The sequence below is a fragment of the Raphanus sativus genome, chromosome 6, assembly GCF_000801105.2.
Source record: "Raphanus sativus cultivar WK10039 chromosome 6, ASM80110v3, whole genome shotgun sequence".
Lineage (NCBI taxonomy): Eukaryota > Viridiplantae > Streptophyta > Magnoliopsida > Brassicales > Brassicaceae > Raphanus > Raphanus sativus.
The window spans coordinates 5,986,089-6,010,418 of NC_079516.1; the positions used below are offsets into that span (position 1 = coordinate 5,986,089).

General features: G+C 38.1%; 7 protein-coding genes and 1 pseudogene across 8 annotated transcripts; all 8 read left to right on the plus strand.

Moving 5' to 3' along the window:
• The first annotated feature begins 3,068 nt into the window (after positions 1-3,068).
• On the plus strand, positions 3,069-3,929 carry LOC108813380 (transcription factor HY5-like). The gene is made up of 3 exons (XM_018585919.2): positions 3,069-3,243; positions 3,323-3,509; positions 3,633-3,929. The coding sequence occupies exons 1-3, from the start codon at positions 3,180-3,182 to the stop codon at positions 3,829-3,831; spliced, it is 450 nt and encodes a 149-aa protein (XP_018441421.1). The 5' UTR covers positions 3,069-3,179; the 3' UTR covers positions 3,832-3,929.
• Positions 3,930-4,306: 377 nt separating this feature from the next.
• On the plus strand, positions 4,307-5,825 carry LOC108812983 (rhomboid-like protein 14, mitochondrial). The gene is made up of 2 exons (XM_018585394.2): positions 4,307-4,631; positions 4,784-5,825. Exons 1-2 carry the CDS (start codon positions 4,413-4,415, stop codon positions 5,576-5,578), a joined length of 1,014 nt encoding a protein of 337 aa, XP_018440896.2. The 5' UTR covers positions 4,307-4,412; the 3' UTR covers positions 5,579-5,825.
• A 615-nt stretch (positions 5,826-6,440) lies between these two features.
• LOC108812981 (cation/H(+) antiporter 19) lies at positions 6,441-9,530 on the plus strand. Its single transcript, XM_056989214.1, has 3 exons — positions 6,441-6,577; positions 6,689-7,050; positions 7,129-9,530. Exons 2-3 carry the CDS (start codon positions 6,853-6,855, stop codon positions 9,331-9,333), a joined length of 2,403 nt encoding a protein of 800 aa, XP_056845194.1. The 5' UTR covers positions 6,441-6,577; positions 6,689-6,852; the 3' UTR covers positions 9,334-9,530.
• Positions 9,531-13,484: 3,954 nt separating this feature from the next.
• Positions 13,485-14,749, plus strand: LOC108810832 (protein SUPPRESSOR OF NIM1 1-like). The gene has a single exon (XM_018582906.2). It carries the CDS (start codon positions 13,655-13,657, stop codon positions 14,747-14,749), a length of 1,095 nt encoding a protein of 364 aa, XP_018438408.1. The 5' UTR covers positions 13,485-13,654.
• Positions 14,750-15,300: 551 nt separating this feature from the next.
• On the plus strand, positions 15,301-17,326 carry LOC130496100 (protein SUPPRESSOR OF NIM1 1-like; annotated as a pseudogene).
• Positions 17,327-17,905: 579 nt separating this feature from the next.
• On the plus strand, positions 17,906-20,779 carry LOC108813038 (probable metal-nicotianamine transporter YSL5). 2 transcript variants are annotated; one of them, XM_018585467.2, is made up of 7 exons: positions 17,906-17,923; positions 18,111-18,549; positions 18,615-18,772; positions 18,852-18,949; positions 19,025-19,159; positions 19,237-19,426; positions 19,510-20,779. In XM_018585467.2, exons 2-7 carry the CDS (start codon positions 18,129-18,131, stop codon positions 20,638-20,640), a joined length of 2,133 nt encoding a protein of 710 aa, XP_018440969.2. In that variant the 5' UTR covers positions 17,906-17,923; positions 18,111-18,128; the 3' UTR covers positions 20,641-20,779. The 2 variants fall into 2 exon arrangements, with proteins under 2 accessions (XP_018440969.2, XP_018440968.2); XM_018585466.2 differs by lacking the exon at positions 17,906-17,923 and having other exon boundaries at positions 17,996-18,549.
• Positions 20,780-20,894: 115 nt separating this feature from the next.
• LOC108813039 (probable ADP-ribosylation factor GTPase-activating protein AGD15) lies at positions 20,895-22,606 on the plus strand. The gene is made up of 8 exons (XM_018585469.2): positions 20,895-21,105; positions 21,183-21,241; positions 21,339-21,429; positions 21,511-21,565; positions 21,642-21,732; positions 21,836-22,037; positions 22,147-22,303; positions 22,375-22,606. Coding segments are annotated over exons 1-8 (708 nt in total). The 5' UTR covers positions 20,895-21,054; the 3' UTR covers positions 22,377-22,606.
• A 225-nt stretch (positions 22,607-22,831) lies between these two features.
• LOC108809660 (uncharacterized) lies at positions 22,832-23,628 on the plus strand. Its single transcript, XM_018581819.2, has 4 exons — positions 22,832-23,004; positions 23,086-23,176; positions 23,260-23,314; positions 23,396-23,628. Exons 1-4 carry the CDS (start codon positions 22,870-22,872, stop codon positions 23,517-23,519), a joined length of 405 nt encoding a protein of 134 aa, XP_018437321.1. The 5' UTR covers positions 22,832-22,869; the 3' UTR covers positions 23,520-23,628.
• The last annotated feature ends 702 nt before the right edge of the window (positions 23,629-24,330 follow it).

Sequence of the window (24,330 nt, forward strand, 5' to 3'; positions counted from 1 at the left end):
TCTCCTAAAATTTTTTTATTTCATTTAAAATTATTTTATATTCTTTTTTTCTTTTTAGAGAATCATTAACGGTCAAACTCTTGAAAACAGATTCTTAAAGGTAAAATAGTACTATTTTAATTTGTTTTCCGGACACTAATTAAAGACCGATTGTTGTGCCTCTCTCCAATTTTCTCCATTTATGATTTACTTTTTTTAATAAATTTTTATGTAAAAACTCAAGGATAATCATGGTCTTACCTCATTCTCTCGCTCTTTCAGAACATGCCAAAATTTGGAAAACATCTATATTATTAAAATAGAAATACAAATCGAATAAGTCGTGAATTTTTTATTTTATGTACAGAAGTATTAAATGAAACTATATTTAAGGAGGTTTGTCTTTTTCTTTCTTATTTAAATAATAGATCTAAGTATTTAATGTATTTTTCTAATTTAATGTCTATATACTGTCTATGAAATATAAAAATTATAAGGACTAAAATTTCAGGACATACCAGTGGTATATCAAGGTTACTACAAAATTCACCTTCACTAAAGAACCTTATAGTACATGCAGAGGAAGTCCCCTTTTTAACACAAAAAATGGAGGTATTTTTTCACGAAAAATCTATTTTAATTATACAATGCAAGCTAACACTCTCCTCGTTTTATGAACAATGTCATTTTTACATTTCTTCGCACAAGATATATATATATATATTCTCATTAATTATACTTATTTAACTAATAGCTATTAATTATAAGATAAATAAAATTCTTTATAAGATCAATGTATTTTGTAATTAATATTAAGTTAAAAATAGATATTAGATAAAAAATATAAGTTGTATTTGAAATTTTAAAATGACAAGAAAAAATGTCATTTTCACCTTTTTGTTGGGCTAATTTGTGTATATAGGGTTTAACATTTTGTTAAAAAATCACACGTGTTGATATGATTTGAAGTAACACTTTTTATGCTCTACAGGACAGGGATCTGAACGAGTTTTTGGATTCACAAGGCTTGAATCTGGATCAATGTTGGAGATCAAAATACGAGGGGTTTCCTACCTCGAGTGATTTTCCTTTTAAGGATGCAAAGTGGTACTTGAAACTCGTGGCTTCATTCATAGAATGGGTACTAGAGACACTAGACGCTAGTTGTAGTGTTCGAATATCTCCACTGCAATCGTGATGATCCAATATGGTTTGAAGAGTTGCATCAGATGCTTCCAACGCTTTCTAACAACAATAATGTCTCCATTGTGTTCAGACGCCGCTAATGTATTTGCATCGACATGTTTTATTTAAGTCTTGATCTTATACAAAAGTTGGATGTTCAATACTCGTTTGAATCACTTAATCTGTTATCGAGCCATCCTTTGCGCCTTGTCTTTGTCTAGACTTATATGCTAGTTCATCAAACAAATAGTTCACTGAGTAACATAGAGGCATGCAATGGTATTGTACCAAAAAGTTATAGCAAGAGAGATCATTATCATGATATGTACTTCTCGATTAACGTGGCATGTTCATGGATCGACAAAGATGCAAGCATATCTCCACGTTTGCAAACAAATTGATACAATCAAATCATATGTATAGTCCTACAAACAAAATGACTGTGCTAGCTGCTGATGAAAATCAATCATTTGGATAGCACATCGTCAAAAGTGAAATCTAATGATTTGAGTTGATTTTAAGGCAAGTGTCCCTTTGAGTGATATACAGATATTCATCTCAGTAGCCATGATCCAATTTAAAGAAGAAAACGAGTAACAAAAGCACAAACCAAAGTTCGGTAATGGGTCCGGGCTCATATACAGATCCGTTTTGAGTCCTGAATCTTGAAGGATAGTACAATAATATGTTCCTAATTTTGTATTATATCTTGTAAGAGTGCTAAAAAGAAGATTTCAACCAGCACTACTATCTTCTTGAATGACATCTCTAAGATTTTGTATATATGACTACATGATGAGTTTGTTGTGCATGCCTTCTTCTAGGCCATGCAAACAGATACACACGTAGTTATGCCATCTCTGACTTTGTCTTCAAGTACGTTTGTATTATGCTAGAGAGTAATAACGGATCTTAAAACCACATGCTCTGTCAATAAAGGTTGTTTCCATAAAAAATCATGAACCAAAGACTTTACAAGCAAAAAACAGAACAATCAATTAAACATCCCAAATCAGGTAAAAAAATGAAAAGTGCTTTCGGCAACTGCACGCTGTGACCATTGGAGTGAAACTCTTTTTTTTTTTTTTTTTTTTTTAAAAAAAAAAATATATTTATATTATTTATCTACCCGAAAACCGGGAATTAAAGCATCGAGTACAAACGTGATTTGAACAAAATGGTCTAATGTTAAACGTTTCGTCCCTAGCTTCGCTCAACCACCTCTAAACCGACGCATTCCGCTAGTTAGATCCATCAACATCAGACTGTCAATCCCCGTTCTCGACCAGCGATGGTAAGCATTCGAGGGTGGCGTTCACCTCATTTCTGAAGTTGCCGGTTCATCTTATGCCATCACCAACGTAGCTAGTTCATGACGATCTCCTCACATTCGCAATCTCTACTTCCAATTAAGTGCGGAGATGGATAAACATAACCTGAAAGCTTCATACCTGAAACCGCCAGATTGATCGCCATGGCGAGTTCATCCATTGAGAACAAAGGCCGGTTGAGCTGTGACCACTCTGTCTTGTGGAAGGGTACCTGCAAAAGAAGGAGGACATCCTACCGAAGCTTGAAAAGCCAAACTCCAGTATCGGGATAGACGCCAATCCAGCACGCCGCCACGGACAATGAGTTACGTTCCGTAGACTCTCGGACCATAACGTACGTGTTCTTGCATGAAACTCTTTTCTTGCACTTGGAGTGAAACTCTTTTCTTGCAATGAGTTACGTTCTTACGTTTCATCCATTGGAGTGAAACTCTTTTCTTGCACTTGTGGCCTTGCATGAACGTACGTGTTCTTTTATACGCCAACCAAAACTTTTAGTCAAGATTTTTGGTCAAAAACGAGTTGCAGAACTGTATGGTGTTTGATTGGTTTCAGACTTTCAGTGGTCCCAAAGAAGGAAAAAAGAAGCTAATGGTTCGATAATCTCTTTAACCTCTTACGCTCTCTATCTCTCTCCACTCTAGTCTTCATCCAAATCCCAAAAAGATAAAATAAAACCTATTGATGTCTCTTCAACGACCCAATGAGAACTCGAGTTCTTCTCCTTCTTCCCCTAAGCACAAAACTGGTAGTTTTAATATGAAAAAGTTGTTTTTTTTTTCCTAATATATTTTGGTTTTGAGAAAAGTGGTTTGTATTATTTTCAGAGGAGAGTGAGGAGGAGTTGTTGATGGTTCCAGATATGGAAGCAGCTGGATCAACAGGAGTTGTAAGCAGCAGTGCCGACGACGGAGCCAACAATCAAGAGATTGACCAGACACATAATGGAACCTCAAACGCCAAGCGCCCTCGTGGACGAACCCCAGCCGATAAAGAATACAGGAGCCTCAAGAGGTAAACGAAATATGTAAAATCACTTAGAGCCTTTGTTACTAAAGTTACCATGCAGTTGCAATGTAATGAAAAAAAAAATTAAGTGATGAATGTGAGTTGTTTTGTTTGAGTTTGAAATTTCAGATTGTTGAGGAATAGAGTATCTGCTCAACAAGCGAGGGAGAGGAAGAAAGTGTATGTGAGTGATTTGGAATCAAGAGCTAATGAGTTGCAGAACAACAATGATGAACTTGAGGAGAAGATCTCTACTTTGATGAACGAGAACACAATGCTTCGCAAAATGCTTATTAACTCTAGGCCTAAAGCCGATGAAAATCACTGAGAAGAGAGACCCTTTACTTAATCCAATGTTGTGTTGATTCTCAAATCTTCTCCAAACAATCCAATCAAGCATAATATAGCAAACATTTTTTTAGTTCATGCTACTTTGAATCAAATATAAGACACATACATTGCACAATAAACTCTCTACCTTGCATGACTTTCTTCTCTAGCTTCAAGTGCATCAACTTCCTCATCTATTAGTCTTTCCTTTTTTTTTGTCATCTATTACTATTAGTCTTTCATTTTCTTTGAAAAAATCATAAAATGAATAACGTTAGATTTTAGTTCCCAAAAGAAAAATATAGAATAACATTAAATTTTATTTAGAATTTCCGAAATCTATTAAAATACAATTTATCCGTAAGTAAGTAATCAGGCTTCAAAAAGAAAAAAGTAATTAGGCTTCTGATTTAGCGATATTTAAAATGTGATGGTGGGTCCCACATTTTCGGAAGAAAAGAAGAAGCGTCTGGAGAATTGTTTTCGTAGAGACCAAGCTGCGCTATATTTGTATATATATATATATGAAATTAAATTAATAAATTAACTGTACACTATTTGAAGATCAGAAGGAAAGGAATGGCGAATTTTGGCGAAGGAAGAAGAAGAGGAACCGGAGGCATGCTCCCGCTCCTAGCGATCAGCACCGTCGCCGAATACTACAGACTGCCGTGGAAACCGCCGGTCACAGCAGGTCTATTAGCCGCGAACACTCTCGTCTACCTCAGGCCCGCGTTTCTCGATCCCCTTATCCCTCACATCAGCGAGGTCTGGTTCAATCCAAACCTCATCCTCAAGGTACTACACCTCCACGATTGCAGTTTCGCCGAATCTTGATCTTGAATTCGATTAATTTCTGGAGAATTAGGGATTGTGTTCTTACGAGAAATTAGGGATTGTGATTTATATATATATATGTGCTGACTTGTGTGTGTGTTTTATTGAATCAGCACAAGGATTTGAGACGCTTCTTTCTATCAGCGTTCTACCATCTCAACGAGCCTCACTTGGTCTACAACATGATGTCTCTCCTCTGGAAAGGTATCAAGCTGGAGACGTCCATGGGAAGCACACAGTTCGCTTCCATGGTCGTTACGCTTCTCGGCATGTCGCAAGGAGTGACGTTGCTGTTGGCCAAGTCTCTCCACGTCTTCTTTGACTACAGGAGAGCCTATTACCACGAGTACTCTGTTGGATTCTCGGGTGTGCTGTTTGCTTTGAAAGTTGTTCTCAATTCTCAGGCCGAGGATTACACCAGTGTCTACGGGGTGCTGGTTCCGACGAAGTATGCTGCTTGGGCTGAGCTGGTGCTGGTGCAGATGTTTGTGCCGAGGGCTTCGTTTCTTGGGCATTTAGGTGGGATTCTTGCGGGGATTCTTTACATGAAGATGAAGAGTTCTTCTTATTCGGGGTCGGATCCTGTGGCTATGGTGGTTAGAGGTGTCGCTAGAGCGGTGACTTGGCCGTTGAGGTTTCTGAACGGTTTGGTTGGGTCTCGGAGGAGGAGGATTACGGGGAGAGGGAGGGTGGGGAGAGGTCAGAATGGGATTGTAGGGGCTGGTATCTGGAGATGCCAGTCGTGTACGTTTGATAATTCTGGTTGGGAAAGTGTTTGTGAGATGTGTGGCTCAGGACGGAGTGGAGGAAACAGATGGTCAGTAAACCAGGGACAGGCACATTTGTCTTCTTCTAGTGATCTTCCGTTAGATGAGCTGCGGCGTCGGAGGCTAGAGAGGTTTAGTTAATCTCTGGAGCATTCTTAGAGCTGAGGAAGAGTTGTGAATGAAGCTTAAACTGAATCTGAATCTTTCTTCTCTTCTGTTGTTGAAGATTTGGTTCTATGTGTATGGGTCCTTTTTGCAAGTGAGTGTTCTTGTACTTGGGTCTAATTCGAGGGAAAATAGTGAATCTTTCTTATGAAATTAAGTACTTACAGGGAAAAAGAAAACAATGTTTTAATAGTAAAGGTACAAATAGTGTTGGCATAATGAATATGAGACTAGTTTCACAAACTTAACCGCATGTTTGATCATACATTATTGAATCTCCTCCTTTTTAAGAAAATTCTCGCTACTTACTCCGATCTGAGTTTGGCTACAACAGTGCTCGTCCCACCATTGCAAGTTCTTCATTACCCCTGTCTGTCTAGAGAATATACCAGCTGAAGCTTCTCTTAAGCTTTAGCATAAGACCCGTAGCTTCAGTTAGATTTTCTTGATCTCTTTCTTTTTGTTTAGGTGAATGAGACAAACATTGTCTAAAGTTAAACCTCCTTTTGGAATTGATTAGGAGGTGACAAAGAAAGTCGGGGGAAACTATAGCAAAATCCTTCGTGGAGAAAGAATCACAAATGTGGCATTTCACCGTTACCTATACCACGGACGCTCTGACTCTCTGGCTGCTGCAGCACGACAACCCAGTCTTCAGCTTTATGGCGTTTGTTTCCTTGTGGGAAATTCTGAATGTACAGTACACGGCTTTGATGCATATACATTGATGTAAGTGAAATTGGTTGATGTTTATGAATATTTTAAGGGTAAGACACCAAATTGCCCTTTTTCAGGAGACATGTACAAGTGCTTGTAAAATTAGGACAAACTAACGTAACAGAGATCGTGCAGTGTAGGCAGTTCATGTCTGTAAAGGAGAGATGCAATATGGTTGGAAGTTAAGTAACTGACAGTCTATAAATAGAAAATGTGCACGGTGTATGCCAGGACTGGTGTATGCTTACCCTGGAGTTGGTATGTCCACATTCTCTTCTTTCTATTCTTAGCACTGTCGACATAAATAGTTTTCTGTTGCTCCCTTTTATATCCTCACTTCTTGAAGTTGCTTCTGTTTATGAAAAACAGAGACGTAGCAGAATAGATCTTGTTTTCCTTTTCTCCTCCCGGCCAAGTCTCATCCCTCGCTTGGCAATGCAATGAGGGAGCAGACGAAGGCATTATTGAGGGCTTAAGCAGTGTCGCATTTCCCCACCGGTCATCAAACCCGTAAAAGTAAGATCGCTAGTAGGATGGCTAGCACCAATGTTACAGGGGGTTGCCCGGCTGCAATGAAGGCTTCATCTAATGGAGCCTTCCAACACGAAAGCCCTCTTGATTTCGCGCTTCCTCTGATCATCCTACAGATCTGCTTGGTGGTTGTGTTTACAAGGCTCTTGGCTTACCTTCTTAAACCTCTCAAACAACCTCGTGTCATTGCCGAGATCATTGTGAGTTTATTATATAATTTTTCTTTTTCAGTGATAATTTAATCACATAGTAAGAGACTAAAATGGATGGTTCTGTAGGGAGGGATACTGCTAGGACCTACTGCTCTGGGACGAAGCAAGGTGTACATTGACACCATCTTCCCAGAGAAGAGCCTGACCGTTTTAGACACGCTCGCAAACATCGGTCTTCTGTTTTTCTTGTTCCTAGTTGGGCTTGAGCTTGACTTTGCAGCCATCAGAAAAACCGGGAAAAAATCACTGTTGATAGCCCTAGCTGGGATCTCACTTCCTTTCATACTGGGTGTAGGCACATCTTTTGTTCTCAGTTCCACCATAAGCAAAGGAGTCCATCAGATTCCATTTATAGTCTTCATGGGTGTTGCCTTATCAATCACCGCCTTCCCTGTGCTCGCTCGTATCCTAGCTGAGCTGAAGCTTCTAACAACCGACATTGGACGTATGGCCATGTCTGCAGCGGGAGTGAATGATATCGCGGCTTGGATACTCCTCGCGCTCGCGATTGCTCTCTCAGGAAATGACAGTTCTCCTCTTGTACCTCTTTGGGTTCTCCTCTCTGGAACTGGTTTTGTGATCTTTGCAGTTTTGGCGATCAAACCTCTCCTTGGTTATATGGCTCATCGCTGTCCCGAAGGAGAGCCTGTGAAGGAACTTTATGTCTGCGTCACTCTAACCTTGGTTTTAGCGGCGAGCTTTGTGACAGACACTATTGGGATACACGCGCTGTTCGGGGCGTTTGTTGTAGGTATAGTGACTCCTAAAGAAGGACCTTTCTCCAGGATCTTGACAGAGAAGATAGAAGATCTTGTCTCAGGTCTCCTTCTACCACTCTATTTTGCGTCTAGCGGTCTCAAAACTGATGTTACAACGATCAGAGGAGCACAATCATGGGGACTTCTAGCTCTTGTGATACTCACCACTTGTTTCGGTAAGATAGGAGGAACCGTTGTGGCCTCGATGCTCTGCAAGGTTCCTTTCAGAGAAGCCATGTCGCTTGGAGTCCTTATGAACACCAAAGGTTTAGTCGAACTTATTGTTTTAAACATCGGCAAGGACCGTAAGGTGCTGAACGATCAAGCGTTTGCGATCTTAGTCCTGATGGCACTGGTCACGACCTTCATCACGACCCCACTTCTGATGGCGATTTACAAACCTGCGAGAAGAGGAGCACCGTACAAGCATAGAACGATCCAGAGAAAAGATCACGACTCCGAGCTAAGGATACTCGCTTGCTTCCACAGCACGCGAAACATCCCCACGTTGATCAACATGATCGAGTCATCGAGAGGGACGGGACAAAGAGGACGTCTCTGCGTCTACGCCATGCATCTGATGGAGCTCTCCGAGCGGTCATCAGCGATAGCTATGGTTCACAAAGCTCGGCTGAACGGACTCCCGGCGTGGAACAAGGTGGAGAGATCGACTGATCAGATGGTGATCGCCTTCGAGGCTTACCAGCATCTCCGAGCCGTGGCGGTTAGGCCGATGACAGCCATCTCTGACCTTAGCAGCATCCACGAGGATATCTGCACGAGCGCGCACCAGAAACGAGTCGCGATGATTCTTCTTCCGTTCCACAAGCACCAGAGAGTAGACGGAGCGATGGAGTCGATTGGACATGCCTTCCACGAGGTGAACAAACGTGTCTTGCAGCGAGCTCCTTGCTCCGTGGGGATTCTTGTGGACAGAGGACTCGGAGGAACGTCCCACGTGGTGGCCAGCGAAGTTGATTACAAGATTGTGGTTCCCTTCTTCGGAGGGTTAGACGACAGAGAAGCTCTCGCTTACGGGATGAAGATGGTGGAGCATCCAGGGATCTCGCTAACCATTCTCAAGTTCGTAGCTGCGAGAGGGACGCTGAAGAGATTCGATAAAGGAGAAGAAGACGAGAAGGAGAAGAAGGAAAAAGAGATGGACGGAGAGTTCTTGAGGGAGTTGATGAACGATCCAAGAGGGAACGAGTCGTTGGCTTACGAGGAGAGAGTCGTTGAGAGCAAAGAAGATGTCAAAGCGACGCTTAAAGCGACGAGCAAATGCAATCTTTTCATCGTGGGGAGAAACGCGGCGGTTGCTTCGTTGGTTAACAGTACGGATTGTCCGGAGTTAGGACCAGTTGGAGGGTTGTTGTCGTCGTCGGAGTTTACAACCACAGCGTCGGTGCTCGTCGTTCAGGGATACGATCCTGCGGCGGATACACGGCCGCTCATAGAGGAAGATGTTGACTACGAAGGTTCCTCCAGAGATATTTCTGACTCGACTGTCTGAACGAATCTAATCAGCTTATTACAGAGCCAAAACAAACAAAGAAAAGTGTCTGTGTTTTTTTTTTTAACTTTTGCCTCATGAAATGTTTTGGTTGGGACATGATCTTTTTGTGCTAATCGTTGTCATTCTATTTATGCACATGAAATTCGACTTGGAATTTTAAAACTGAAATCAAACCAGCAAGTTTCTCTCCAAAACCAATTTGTTATGTTATTTTAGTGGTTTTTTTTTGCAAAATTGACTCAAAACTCAAAGTCAAACACAAAACTAACCTATGATTTTTTTGAATTTTTCTTTTGTCTTCTTCACCCCACAAGTTCATATTATTCACGAAAATGCCATTACTTTTTTTTCTTTTTTTTTCTTTCGAAAATGACATTTTTACTCTCTCAACCTCATCATCTTCAAGTATTTACAAGATTACCACTACCATCAATACCCTAACCACCATGAACAACCAATTTGAAGCTCTTAATGCATCTCAAATCGATTTACACTTTTTTTTCCCAATTGTTATGAACTAAAAACAACATCTCTTTCACTAAAAACAACATCTCTTAAAATGTTGTATCAGTATAAGGCTACCAACATTCTTATTTATTACATATATTACATCTTGGAAAACATTATTAATAATTTTACAAAAAAGTCACAACTAAGGGAGTACACATGCAAATCACAAAACATACCACAAACAAACTATTATATATCATTTCTCTACAAAGACAAGATTAAACTCCACTTAAAATGGAAGAAGACTTCTTCAGAAGACTTCCAGGAGGTCCAGACGACTTCCAGAACATCGAGAAGACTTCCAGGACGTCCAGACGACTTCCATGAGGTCCAGACGACTTACATGAGGTCCAAACGACTTACGAGAGGTCCAGACGACTTCCAGGAGGTCCAGAAGACTTCCAGGAGGTCCAGACGACTTCCAGAAAGTCCAGACGACTTCCAGGAGGTCCAGACGACTTCCAGGAGGTCCAGACGACTTCCAGGAAGTCCAGAAGACTTCCAGGAGGTCCAGACGACTTCCAGGAGGTCCAGAAGACTTCCAGGAGATCCAGAAGACTTCCTATAAGTCGTCTGGACTTCCTGGAAGTCTTTTGGACCTCCTGGAAGTCGTCTGGACCTCCTGGAAGTCTTCTAGACCTTTTGGAGGTCATCTGGACCTCTTGTAAAAGTCGTCTGGACTTCTTGGAAATCGTCTGGACCTCCTGGAAGTCGTCCCAGAAGTTTTCCAGATCTAAAAAACCTGCATATCCAGATCTGAAAAATCTGCACATCCAAAAATGTTCAAATGGTTTAAAAACATAGAAAATAAGTGGAAGATTAGATATACATACTTATATAGAACACACAACGTACATATCCAAGTGGAAGTTGAGAACCATCTGATTAAAAACCTGCAAAAAAAGATAGATTATTCAGAAAGACATGAGATAAAACTGAAAAATTTATATAAAGTTTGGTGTTTTGAAGTCTAAGAGATTAGAGTGGCTTTGGAGAGTATTAGTTTGTAAAAAAAGGTAAGAACTTTATGCAATAAAAAGTTACAAAATGAAGAAAAATGAGACATAAAAATACATATCTAAAATTAATAGATCTACCTTTAAATGAGTGGAATATGAGAATCATGTGATGAAAAACCTGCAAAAACAAGATAAATTAGTGAGAAAGACATGAGACAAAAACAATCAATTGATATAAAGCTTGGTGTTTATAAGTTCAAAGAGATTAGAGAGAGGTTTGAGAGTTTTAGAATGATGAACATTACATTTTTGTTGCAGCCATTTGAGAGGAGGAGAAAAAATGTGTAAATTTTTCTTTATATAGGAAGACAAAAAATCCAATTAGGTTAAATATTTTAGATTCAGAAGATTTTCAAGTAAGTCTTCTGAATAGAAGACTTTCTAGAGAAGACTTCAATATTTTTAGGGGGAAACTCAAATATTTTTAGCGGGAAACTAAATATTTTTAGCAGGAAACTAAATACTTTCACTTATCTATGTTGAAAACAATTCACTTTTATTGTATCTTAATTTATATCACTTATAACATATGTTAATTACATGATTTCAATTTTTCACTTATCGAGATATATTTTACAAATTTTATAAATTATTTTTAAGATCAATTATACCAGAAGACTTTCAAGTAAGTCGTCTCGTCCAGAAGACTTACTTGTAAGTCGTCTCGTCTAGAAGACTTACTTATAAGTCGTCCAGTCGTCTAGAAGACTTACTTGTAAGTCGTCTAGTCGTCTAGAAGACTTACTTGTAAGTCGTCCAGACCCTAAATTTAACCCCTAAACTAAATTGACTAAAATTAACTAACTAAACACGTTATAAAATCAAATTAAACTTGCTTAGTGTTTACTATACACAGAAATAAACACATTTGGGTAAATTTCATATTTTTCAAAAATACTTTTATGCTTTCCGAAATCTAACCCTAAGAACACATATAATACTACAACATATGTTGGCAAAACCTAAACCAAAAAATATCATGACTCACTACTTTCACTCATTTATGTTGAAAACTATTCACTTTTGTTATATTTTAATTTATAACACTTTTAACATATCTTAATTACATGATTTCAATTTTTCACTTATCAAAATATTTTTTTTTAAATTTATAAATTATTTTTAAGTTAACTATACCAGAAGACTTTCAAGTAAGTTGTCTGGACGACTTATTTGAAAGTCGTCTGGGCAGAAGACGTACTGGGGTTAAAAACGTAAAAAAACTATTTTTTTTGTTTTGTCACAAGGGGCTGGTTGTAAATTCAATAGCCATTTAAGTTACTTCTGCATTTGATTCAAGTTTGGATATACTTTTGCATTTGAAATCAAGTTGTGAGTCATATTTGACAATTTTCCCTATTTTAATACCAAAATATATTTTGATTCACGCTTTTAAGCGCAGATTGATTGTCGATTTATAAATTACCATTATTTTTATTTTGGATCATAACAATTGAGTTTTTATGTATTATTTTTCATTTTTACCTTAACTATTTACCATTAATTTTAATTGAAAAATACTATTATACCCCTAGTTTTATAACTTAATGCAGTTTAATGTAATTGTACTATTTATATATTAACATCTTGTTTTTTGTTTATTTATTTAAAAAACGAAACAACATACTAAAATTGTAAAATATTTGTATTAGTTTATTATGAATAATTATTAATTGTATGATATTTTGTTTTCTTTGTACTCTCGAAGTATTTATATTTAACTAAAATAAACTAAATAAGATAATATTATATATAAATCTTTTTTATATAATATATACTATATATATTTCAGTTTATATTTTTATTTTAACCACAAATAAACAACAGCCATAATTTTGTTATAGCCGCTAATAAAATAATACCGGTTTAACTAAAATGATTAACGGTCAAGATACTAGCTAATATCGATCAGATTAGATAAGCCGTAGAATTGTAATTAATTATTTTCAATTATTTTAAATATTGTGGCAGAATCTAAAAAAAAATTAAAATGAAGTATTTAATTTATTATAAAGCTGTAACTAGATCTGTAAATAAGAGGAATACCAAAATTTATTTTAGATTTAATAATATATATAAATTTTAAATGATGTGACATAATCTTAAGAAAAAAGAAAGTATAAAAATGAAATATTTAGTTTATTCTAAATGCAGCTGATAAATCTGTAAATAAAAGGAAGTCTAAATCTGTAAACAAAAAGAAGTACCATAATATACTTTAATTTTAATAATATAGATAATATAGATTAGTTTTAAATATTGTAATAGAATTGGTAAAAAAATAGAAAAATGAAATAGTTAATTTATTCTAAATGCATGCTAAATCTGTAAATAAAAAGAAGTCAAAATCTGTAAATAAAAGTAAATACCAAAAGATACTTTAGTTTTTAATTATATAGATTAACTAAAATTATTTATAATCGGATCGAATCAACCGGTCTATTATATTCAGTTATGAAAAAGTAAAAATTTATGAGATTGTTTTTCAAGTTTTCTTGTTTGCCAAGTTACTTTAGTTTCTATACTGAACTTTCTTATCTAATCATATTACTATATATAGCCTTCATTATTTCCTCAGACAATAATTTCCCTATTTCTCTTCTAATGAAACGAAAGAAGTTTTACAAAAAAACACATATTGTTTGATTTTCCCTAACAAGGACGAAAAATGTACATATTGTTGGATCATATCTTATATATTGTTTCCATTTTAACAAGGATGAAAATTGTACATCGAATCCTATATTAGCAGAGAAATAATTTAGTAACTAAATCGCAAAGAAGACCTAATGGATCTGCGTGTTAGCCTTCCGTGGGAACTAGAGGAAGATATACTCTCTCGCCTTCCACCTCAATCTCTTGTCCGATTCAGAGCAGTGTCTAAGAGATGGAACTCTCTTGTTAACGACAAGAGTTTCATCAACAAGCACTTGTCTCTCTCCCGTCCCCAGTTTATCTTCCTAACCAAATCAAAGATTTATTCGATAGACATCATCGATCAAAGGATAAAATTGCGTGAGCTACAATCTTCTTGCAGCCGGGAATTAAATTCGACATATGGAACCATCACTACTTGCGATGATCTCTTGTTCTGTAAATATCCAGACCATTGGAAGAAGGAGACAGCGCTCTGGAATCCATGGTTGAGACAGGTTAACTGGATCAAGTTGTCCGAGCACAAAGACTTCGAAGTTTTCGGCTTAGGATACGATAGTAGTGGACCCCAAAAGGTTCACAAGATTTTATTCTACTTAGGTTACTACTCCCAGAGGCAGAGAGTTTGGATGTACGAGTGTGCCTCTCAAGCGTTGAAGTTTATTGATACAGCTGACGAGGACAGGCCCATAACTGAAACAGATAAACGGTCACCTGTGTCCTTGTATGGAAATTTGTATTGGATTACTTACAATCGCCAGACTCATGAATATTTCATCCAAAGCTTTGATTTCACTAGGGATATTTTCAAACCCGTTTGTCTCGTTCCCTTTCAAGATAACCATTGTCTCGATCAAAATCTCCTTGCGGTTTGGAAAGGAGATCGGTTTTCGTTGTTAAAGCAGTCCTTTTTAACAAGGAAGATTGAGATTTGGGTAATGGAGAATAAGATTGATGATAAAGAGGAAGTGGTTTGGCTAAACTTGATGACTTTAACAGCAAGTAACTTGCCAGAGTTGTTTCATAAGATGTATGGCGTTAGTTACTTCATCTATGACATGACCCTATTCATGTGTTGTGGCGACGATGAAACTAGTGAGCCTTGCATCTACATAGGGAAGGGAGACGTGTGCAATAAGATTCAGATAGGTTGTGGCCAGGTCGGTTGGTTTTCTCACTGTGCCTATGTTCCAAATTTGATCTCAGTTCCTTTAGAATTTCAGATTTGAACGAATTGTCGCAAGTAGTGTTATCAGTTTTTCTTCTAAGTTGTTGCATGTCTTCTTTTTTTTTATTTAAAGTTTTAGTGTGATTTTTGTAAGGGTTCTGTCTCATTTTGATACAAAGACTATACAAAAGATCTTTCTTAGATGATAAATATACACTGTAGATGTGGATTGATTGGGAATTGAAGGAGATGGTACACATGACATGTTGAAATTTCAAGTTGTTAAACGTCTGTTAATATTAGCTAAATAGAGCATAACTTACATGTTTACTTGTGATTATATGTTTACTTGATAAAGTATGTTTACTTGATAAAGTATAGTTTATAAAACTGTAAATATATGTTTACTTGTGATTATTTTATATCCAAATCGTATCAAATCTATACTAAAAGTGTCCTTTTTTTTTCAAATTTCCCTAAAACTACTGCGAACAAAAAAGGAAATATTGGATCATATATTATATATAGTTTCCTTTTTAACAAGGATGTGAAATATATATATAGATATCGAATCCTATTTTATGAGAGATATAATTTTCTAACTAAATCTAAAACAGAAGACCTAATGGTTCTGAATGTTAGGCTTCCGTGGGAACTGGAGGAAGAAATACTCTCTCGTCTTCCACCGCAGTCTCTTGTTCGATTAAGAGCCGTGTGTAACAGATGGAACTCTCTTTTCAAAGACAAGAGTTTCATCAACAAGCACTTATCTCTCTCCCGTCCCCAGTTCATCTTCCTAACCGAATCAAAGATTTATTTGATAGACATCATCGATCACGCTATAGATTTGCAACAAAAAAAAAGCTATGGATTTGCAAAATTTATAGATTATGTTTTCAACATGTTTACCAAAAAAAAAGAAAAAGCTATAGATTTGCGTGAGCTACACTTTTCTTGCAGCAGGGATTTGAATTTGGAATATGGAACCATCACTACTTGCGATGATCTCTTGTTCTGTAAATATCCAGACCATTGGAAGAAGGAGACAGCGCTCTGGAATCCATGGTTGAGACAGGTTAACTGGATCAAGTTGTCCGTGCACAAAGACTTCGAAGTTTTCGGTTTAGGATACGACGATAGTGGACCCCAAAAAGTTCACAAGATTTTACTCTACTTAGGTTACTACATTCACAAACTTGCGATCTACGAGTGTGCCTCTCAAGCGTTGAGGTATATTGATACACCTGACGCGGACATGCCCATACCTGAAGAAGCCGAATCGTCACACGTGTCCTTGTATGGAAATTTGTATTGGATTGCTTACAATCTCCGGACTCGTGAGTATTTCATCCAAAGCTTTGATTTCACTAGGGAGGTTTTCAAACCCGTTTGTCTCCTTCCCTTACAAGCTAACCATCGTTCCGATAAACTTGTACTTGCGGTCTATAAAGGAGATCAGTTTTCGTTGTTAAAGCAGTGCTTTTTAACAAGGAAGATTGAAATTTGGGTAATGGAGAATAAGATTGATGACTTTGACAGCAAGTAACTTGCCAAAGTTGTCTGATATGATTTGTGGCGTTAGTTACTTCATCTATGACAAGACCCTATTCATCTGTTGTAGCGAGGGATGTAGACAGCCTTACGGCCCTTGCATCTATATTGTGAAGGGAGACGTGTGCAATAAGATACCGATAGATTGTGGCCGGGTTTGTTGGTTTTCTCACTGTGCCTATGTTCCAAATCTGAACTCGGTTCCTTTTTAGAATTTCAGATTGAGTGAATTGTGTCAAGTTCAGTGTTATCAGTTTTTTTTTCTTTTTTATATTGTTCCTTGTCTTTTGTTTTATTTGTATTGGATAACATGCCCATATCTGTAATGAAATAGGAGACTTGTTGAAACTTCGTGTCGTTAAAGGTAGTAATAATATTAGTTTGAACGGAACATCCTCTAATCTTTTAAGTTAAACATTCACTCACTATCACACACTCTCTATGTGTTCATTATTACTCTCTCTCTCTCACTCTCTTTCTTTAAAATCTTTCACCAAACTAAAAGTAACAAAGTGAAAGAAGACGATACTATAAACATGAACAACATGAGCTACACTTTCTTCCTGCTTTTGCTCACTCTCGTCTACTCCACATTCTCTTCATTAGCTCCTATGGGACCGAGCCGCTCTTCCATCAGACACACTCTCATCAATGTTCCTACAAAGAAACAACTTCACGTCAGTCACCAACACCACATCCATTTCATTACTTAAAAGGATCCACTGTTGATCTGAGCTATAACTCTCTCTGGAGAGTTACCTCCTTCTCTGGCCGGAGCAGAGTCTCTGTTCTTGAACAACAACCTATTCACAGGAAGCTTGACCAACGGTACAGCAAAAACGCCCTTCTTGCAACATAACTACTTGACGATACTCCCTTGGAACTCTGCTTCTCAACTACCAGACTGTTTCGCTCTGTTTGTCTTATAACAGAACCAGTCGTAGGTTTGTCCACGTGTGCAATAGAAGTCTCTCAAGGCCTTCTATACAATGTTCTCGCTTTTATAATCACACCTCCACTGGTTAAACAACCGTTCACCATTGTATCCAATAGTGTTTTCTTAAATTTTTTTTTTTTTAATTAATATTTGTAAAAATGTGGTCTCATGTGTAAATTAGATTGTAGTGTAATTTAGAGCACCTCCAACAATATATACTTAGTGGGTATCTGTATAATTAAGAAAAAGAAAAATATATAGAAATTAGAAAAAAGAGAGCAAAATTTTTAAAAACCAGCCTCTTAAGATACTCTCAACAATCTATATGGACATGTGTTAAGTTAACCTTTTTTCTACAGATCTTAATATAATAACTAAAATTACTAAAATACTAATTTTTTAAAGTTTATGACCTCAGTTAGGATACTGCACCATCAAAGGTGCTCTAAAGATTGGTCCTTTTTTATTTTTCAATTTAAGATTCAGTAATATTTTATGCTATTTTTGAGTTGATAAATAGGGAAATAAAGACACCATTGGTTTCCTCATATTCTTTGCCTTATCTTCAGTTAGTATTATCTTATAATAAGAAATAAAAGGTATAAACTTTTATTCCATTTTGTGGTCTGGAGAGCACCGAGAGATATTTTCATTCCAAGGTTGTTGGATAGAGAATGAGTTTAAGAACTTGTTTTAGAACTTCATAATGTTGATTGTATAAAAACCATTAACAACTTAAAATTCCAGGTAATTAGCTATTTACAGACATACCGACAAAGAATCTTAAGTAATAAAGAAACACCAAAGCTATCTGATTTGTCAGAATGTTTAAAATACAGAGTCGTCCAAGTTGTCAACTTTCAGCCTTTGATTTTAGTTCTCAATAATAATACAGTCCTTTACTTTCTCACCACCTCGTTTTTTTCTTTCTTAGATCTAAGAAACAGAGAAGATGAGAAAAGGGTATCAAAATCCAGACAGAGTTGTGGAACATGAGTTGCAGGAAGTTGAGTTTAGTCCAGATTCTGGGAAGGATAAGCATGTAGATGAAGAAGAGGAAGAAGAAGAGGAATCCGTGGAGAAGATCTTTGAGAGCAGAGAAGTGCCTTCTTGGACAAAGCAGCTGACTCTGAGGGCTTTTGTGGTGAGCTTTGTGCTAAGCATCTTGTTCAGCTTCATTGTTATGAAGCTTAACCTCACTACAGGAATCATACCGTCCCTCAACGTCTCCGCTGGTCTTCTGGGGTTCTTCTTTCTCAAGACGTGGACCAAGATGCTTCATAAGTCCGGATACTTGAAACAGCCGTTTACTCGCCAGGAGAATACTGTTATTCAGACCTGCGTTGTTGCTTCTTCCGGCATTGCCTTCAGCGGTAAGGATGTTTTAGTTAGTGAAACTTTCATTAGTTAGTGAACATTCATTTTTTCTCATCTACAGGAGGGTTTGGGACATATCTCTTTGGCATGAGCGAACGAATTGCAAAGCAATCAGGAGATGTGGCTCGTGGCGTCAAGAACCCTTCATTAGGTTGGATTATTGGTTTCCTCTTTGTTGTCAGCTTTCTTGGTCTCTTCTCAGTTGTTCCTCTGAGGAAGGTTGGTCTCAGTTTTTGTTAATTTGAACCAAAAAAGAGAACAATGTGTTGAAGAGATCAGTTTCTATGTGTGGTTGCAGATAATGGTAATAGACTTCAAACTAACATATCCAAGTGGTACAGCAACTGCTCATCTTATCAACAGCTTCCATACACCTCAAGGAGCCAAGCTAGCCAAGTACTCTTCTTTTCACTACACTTTAATGCTTCTTTTTTTTTTCTTTTTAAACTCTATACTGCTTCTCTGCATCAGGAAACAAGTGAGGGTATTGGGGAAGTTCTTCTCCTTCAGCTTCTTATGGAGTTTCTTCCAATGGTTCTTCACCGGAGGAGAAAACTGTGGGTTCTCCAACTTCCCTACCTTTGGACTCAAAGCTTACCAATACAAGTAAGTTCACTTACTCAAAAAAGAAACAGCAATTGGCTTACTGTTCCTTTTCTGGTGAGAGCCTGATGTACAAATAGGTTCTACTTTGATTTTTCAGCAACATATGTGGGTGTTGGCATGATATGCCCATACATAATCAACATCTCTGTTCTCCTGGGAGGAATCCTCTCTTGGGGTATAATGTGGCCTCTCATTGAAACCAAAAAGGGTGATTGGTTTCCTGCAGATGTAGAAACCAGCAGCATGCATGGTCTCCAAGCTTACAAGGTATATATATATATATATATATATATTAAAACGAATCCTCCTGAGCTTATTCTTATGGTATAACAATGTTATTTCCTTTTCAGGTGTTCATAGCTGTTGCTATCATCCTAGGAGACGGGTTATACAACTTCTGCAAAGTGCTGAGCCGGACGCTATCAGGACTATTCGTACAGCTCCGAGGTAGTAGTAGTAGAAGTACTCCATCTTTTTCAAGAAGATCTTTCACAGAAGACCCTCATGCATCCCCACAAACCCCAATGGAATCGTACGACGACCAGCGTCGTACTAGATTCTTCCTCAAAGACCAGATACCAACTTGGTTCGCAGTAGGAGGATACATCACCATCTCCGCAGCATCCACAGCCATACTCCCCCACATGTTCCACCAGCTCAGATGGTACTACATCCTAGTCATCTACATCTGCGCTCCGGTCCTAGCCTTCTGCAACGCCTACGGAGCTGGACTAACAGACTGGTCCTTGGCCTCGACCTACGGCAAACTCGCTATCTTCACGATAGGAGCATGGGCGGGTTCAGAGCACGGCGGGATGCTGGCCGGGTTAGCGGCGTGCGGAGTCATGATGAACATAGTCTCAACAGCTTCTGACCTGACTCAAGACTTCAAAACAGGGTACCTCACTTTATCATCTCCCAAGTCGATGTTCGTATCACAAGTGATCGGTACAGCGATGGGCTGCGTGGTCTCCCCTTGCGTGTTCTGGCTGTTCTACAAGGCCTTCGACGATCTAGGCATCCCGAACAGCGAGTACCCCGCCCCGTTCGCCACGGTGTACCGAAGCATGGCTAAGCTGGGAGTCGAAGGCGTTGCTTCTTTGCCAAGAGAGTGTTTAGTTCTATGCTACGCCTTCTTCAGCGTGGCGATTCTCGTGAACATAGTGAAGGACAGTTTGCCGAGTAAGTTCGGGAGGTTCGTGCCGCTGCCGATGGCGATGGCGATACCGTTTTTCTTGGGGCCGTACTTTGCGATCGACATGTGCGTGGGGAGTTTGATACTTTTTGTCTGGGAGAGAGTGGATGCGGGGAAGGCTGAGGCTTTTGGGACTGCGGTGGCGTCTGGTTTGATATGTGGAGATGGGATTTGGTCTTTTCCGAGCTCGGTGTTGGCGATAGCTGGTGTGAATCCTCCTGTTTGTATGAAGTTTCTCTCTGCTGCGACTAATTCGAGAGTTGATAGCTTCTTGAATAGATCTTAATATGTTATGAATAAAGTGTATTTGTACAGATCATTAGATATGCACACAATACATGCTTTATAAATGGTTGTTTTCAAATCACAAAAAAGACATAATCTTGTGAGGGTTAAGAAGATAGAAACAGAGTTTTCGTTACCTCTTCCTCTGTTTTTTTTTTGACCCTTGACTGTCTCCAACGTCTTCTCCTCTGCTTTTTATTTTACTAATTGTTTTTACTAAATTTAACAAAAAATAGAGATAGAGAAAGAGCTGACGTGTCGCGGACACACAGATATAAAAGGGTAACGAGAAACTCTCTTCCTTGTCTTCTCTCCTTGAAGTCCGTTCTTCCTTGAGAAATCAGATCATTCTCGCTCTCTGCTTACAAACTTTGGCTTTGAGTTTTTTGATTGCTTCTCTGTTTTTTTCATAAGAATGAACGGGAAGGCCTCTGTTTCCAAGGAGCTCAACGCCAAACATTCAAAGGTTTCCCATCTTTTCGATTTTGCATCTTTTTACTTTCCCCGTCCTTAGAGATTTGTGTGTTAATGTGTTTCTTATAGATATTGGAAGCACTTTTAAAGCAACCAGACAATAGAGAATGTGCAGATTGTAGATCAAAGTAAGCATGAGGGATACCATCTGTCTCTGTATTTGTGAATCATCGTCATTCAAACAGAATGATAAGAGCTTTTGTGTGTGTTTGTTGGATCTAACAGGGCACCAAGATGGGCAAGTGTGAACCTTGGGATATTCATATGTATGCAGTGCTCTGGTATCCATCGCAGCCTTGGTGTCCACATCTCCCAGGTTTCACCAAATCTTCCTTCTTTCGTTTCATTTGTGTTTTGAACATGGATCATACAGATTAGCGATGATTCTTGAAAACAGGTAAGGTCTATCACTCTGGATACTTGGCTTCCAGATCAGGTTTCTTTCATGCAATGTAAGCTCCTCTTTTTGTAGTAAATATAAATGACCTATTCAGTTGTTGAACATTCTTGTTTCTCTCCGTCTCTTAGCTACCGGTAATGCCAAGGCAAATCAGTATTGGGAGTCAGAACTGCCTCCTCATTTCGAGAGAAGCTCAAGCGACGCTTTCATAAGAGCCAAGTAAATTGCTTCTTTTCTATTTGCTAATCTTTGCTTGCATTCTTCATCTGCTACATACCAGTCCAAAACCTTGCTTCTTTCTTTTTTTTTGTGTGTTTCTTAGATACGTTGAGAAGAAATGGGTTTCACCGGGAGGGATTCAACCTTCTCCTATAGCTAGCCAGCTAAGCTGCAAAGTTAGTCATTTGGTAGAGAGTGGATATAAGCCTGTAACTCCAAGGAAAGCAAGAACTCTTTCCCTTGATGAAGATCTCCTTCTTAAGCATGTTCTTCAAGTAACACCTCCTGAAACAAGAATCCGAGCGGTATGGTATTTTTTAGCCTTTCTCTTCTTCAGGGTATATAGTCAAATGGCATGTGGAAAGAATCAAGAATACTTTCTTAGAAGAATCTTGAACTGTTTCTTCAATGCAGGGTTCGGTGGATATGAAGGAGAATTTGTATGCTCTACCTCTACCACTGGGGAAGGAAGTTAAGAAACCAAGCCAAAAGAATGAGATTTTTTCTGGAGACTTGTATCAGAATAGAAGTACCACCATAGCACCACCCTCAAGCTGGGCTACTTTCGACTGTAAGGCTCAGTCTTTAATCTTCTGTAAATCTGAGGTTATGATTCTAAGTCTCTAAATGTAAATGATACAGGAAGAGAAGAGATGGGAAGAAGATTGAGCTTTTTTAATGGGTCAAAAACAGGGTGGCAGATGTGAATTCAAAAGTCAGCTAATGGAAGTTGTTATGTTTTCTATATATTTTTGGTCTTTAAATATTTTTAAGTTCTGTATTTAGAGACATCTTCATTACTTTGGACCGAAAGAAAAAAGCAATACAACTCACCAATATGTATTTATGATTTTGAATTGTTAAAGAAGTAACATCAATTGATTGGTCCAGACTCCTTTAATACTATAAACAATACCAAAGAAACAGACAGCAATGATGACTTCCAACAGTCCATTTTCAGCACTTTTTGGTTTGTACTTTGTATGATTATATCTCAATGTTAGGTGACTTAAGGGCCAAGTCTAATACAGGCCCAGTAGTGATATGGGCCTTAAGCCGAAGAGAGTAGATTGAGTAAGAGGAACAGAGAAGTAAATAGATTTTGTCAGTTGCGTCGGCTGAAGAAGAAGCACACAGATGGCGGCGAGCGCGTGTCTGCGACTGCCGGCGGCGATGTCTGTCCGGCGAGAGGAAGGCGTTCCAAATTCAAAATCTTCGCAGGAAAAACCGATACTTTATCTCAACAAACCTTCATGGATAGTCACAACTCAGGTGAAAAAAAATCTCCTCAATTTCTTTGTCAAGAGTTTGATGTGAAAACGAGGATAAGCTTTGAGCTCTGAGATTTAACAGTGTGGCGCTAAGACGAGGAGAAAGGAGAAGGGTCGATGCGTAATCTGCCATGGAACTGGAAGAGTCGACTGTTTCAATTGTAGCGGGAAAGGTAACGAACTCTGCTTCTCAACATTTAGTGTCTCATCATCTTATGATGTTTGCTTGCATGTTTGTGATGTATATGATTCAAAGGGAGGACTAATTTCGTGGATATGGAGATGCTTCCAAGAGGAGAGTGGCCCAAATGGTAAAAATGATGTTCTTTTAGTATTGTATCTTTGGTGTTTGGTTGAGAAAGTTAAAAGACTTTTTGACTGTTTGGTCACAGGTGCAGGAGCTGTGGAGGGAGTGGGTTATGTGAATGCTCTCGCTGTCTTGGCACTGGAGAGTACAGATACATTATGGGTTTCCGGTTCTTAAACAAACACGATGACGTTGATCCCCAGTTATGATATGCTGAAACGCTGGTGGTGATGTTTCCTTACCAGTTTTTTATTTTGTATATGTTAAGTGATGAATAGTGAAGACTTTAGTATGTTTAGATATGGTTGCTGTTGACTTCTTTGGTTTTGTCTTCAATCTTCATGGTCATCATGTTGCATACAAAGATAAATCGACACAACCATTTTGCAAATTTAATCGACACAGATATCATTAGTAAGGCTCACGAAATATATGTCAATTTAGGGTAATTCTTCTGTCTATGCAAGACTTTTGCAATAAATGTGTGTTTATTTGCGTAGAAGAGTTGCAAAAACTGCTGCATAGGTTATTACTAGTATATCAAGAGCTAACGAGATTACCCTGTATATATTATTGGACCCCTGTATTATTCAGATGATATCTGTGTTTCTAATACGCGTGGCGATATGGTTTGTGCCTTGCGACATGGCGCACTAAGGATGATGTACTTCAAATTTAGTTAGTGACATTATTTTGATACTTGAGACGAAACAAACAACAACCTGCATATCTTCGGAACTTTGGTTATCACTCATAAACGCTACTTAAGGAGCTACATCAACACTTAGCTTCTGGCCATTCTCACAGTGGCCGTCTGCTGCACAGATGAATAAGTGGTCTCCAATCATTTTGTGATTCACTATTTATCCGATCAAAATTTAATAATGGAAGCTAATAACTAAACTTGAAACGCTAAAAGAAGATTCTTACATCACATTATAGATATGCTTCCGTTTTGATACAACAGAAATTCAATTTAGTTAACTTTTTGGAAGTTTACAATCTACTATTATAATCTAG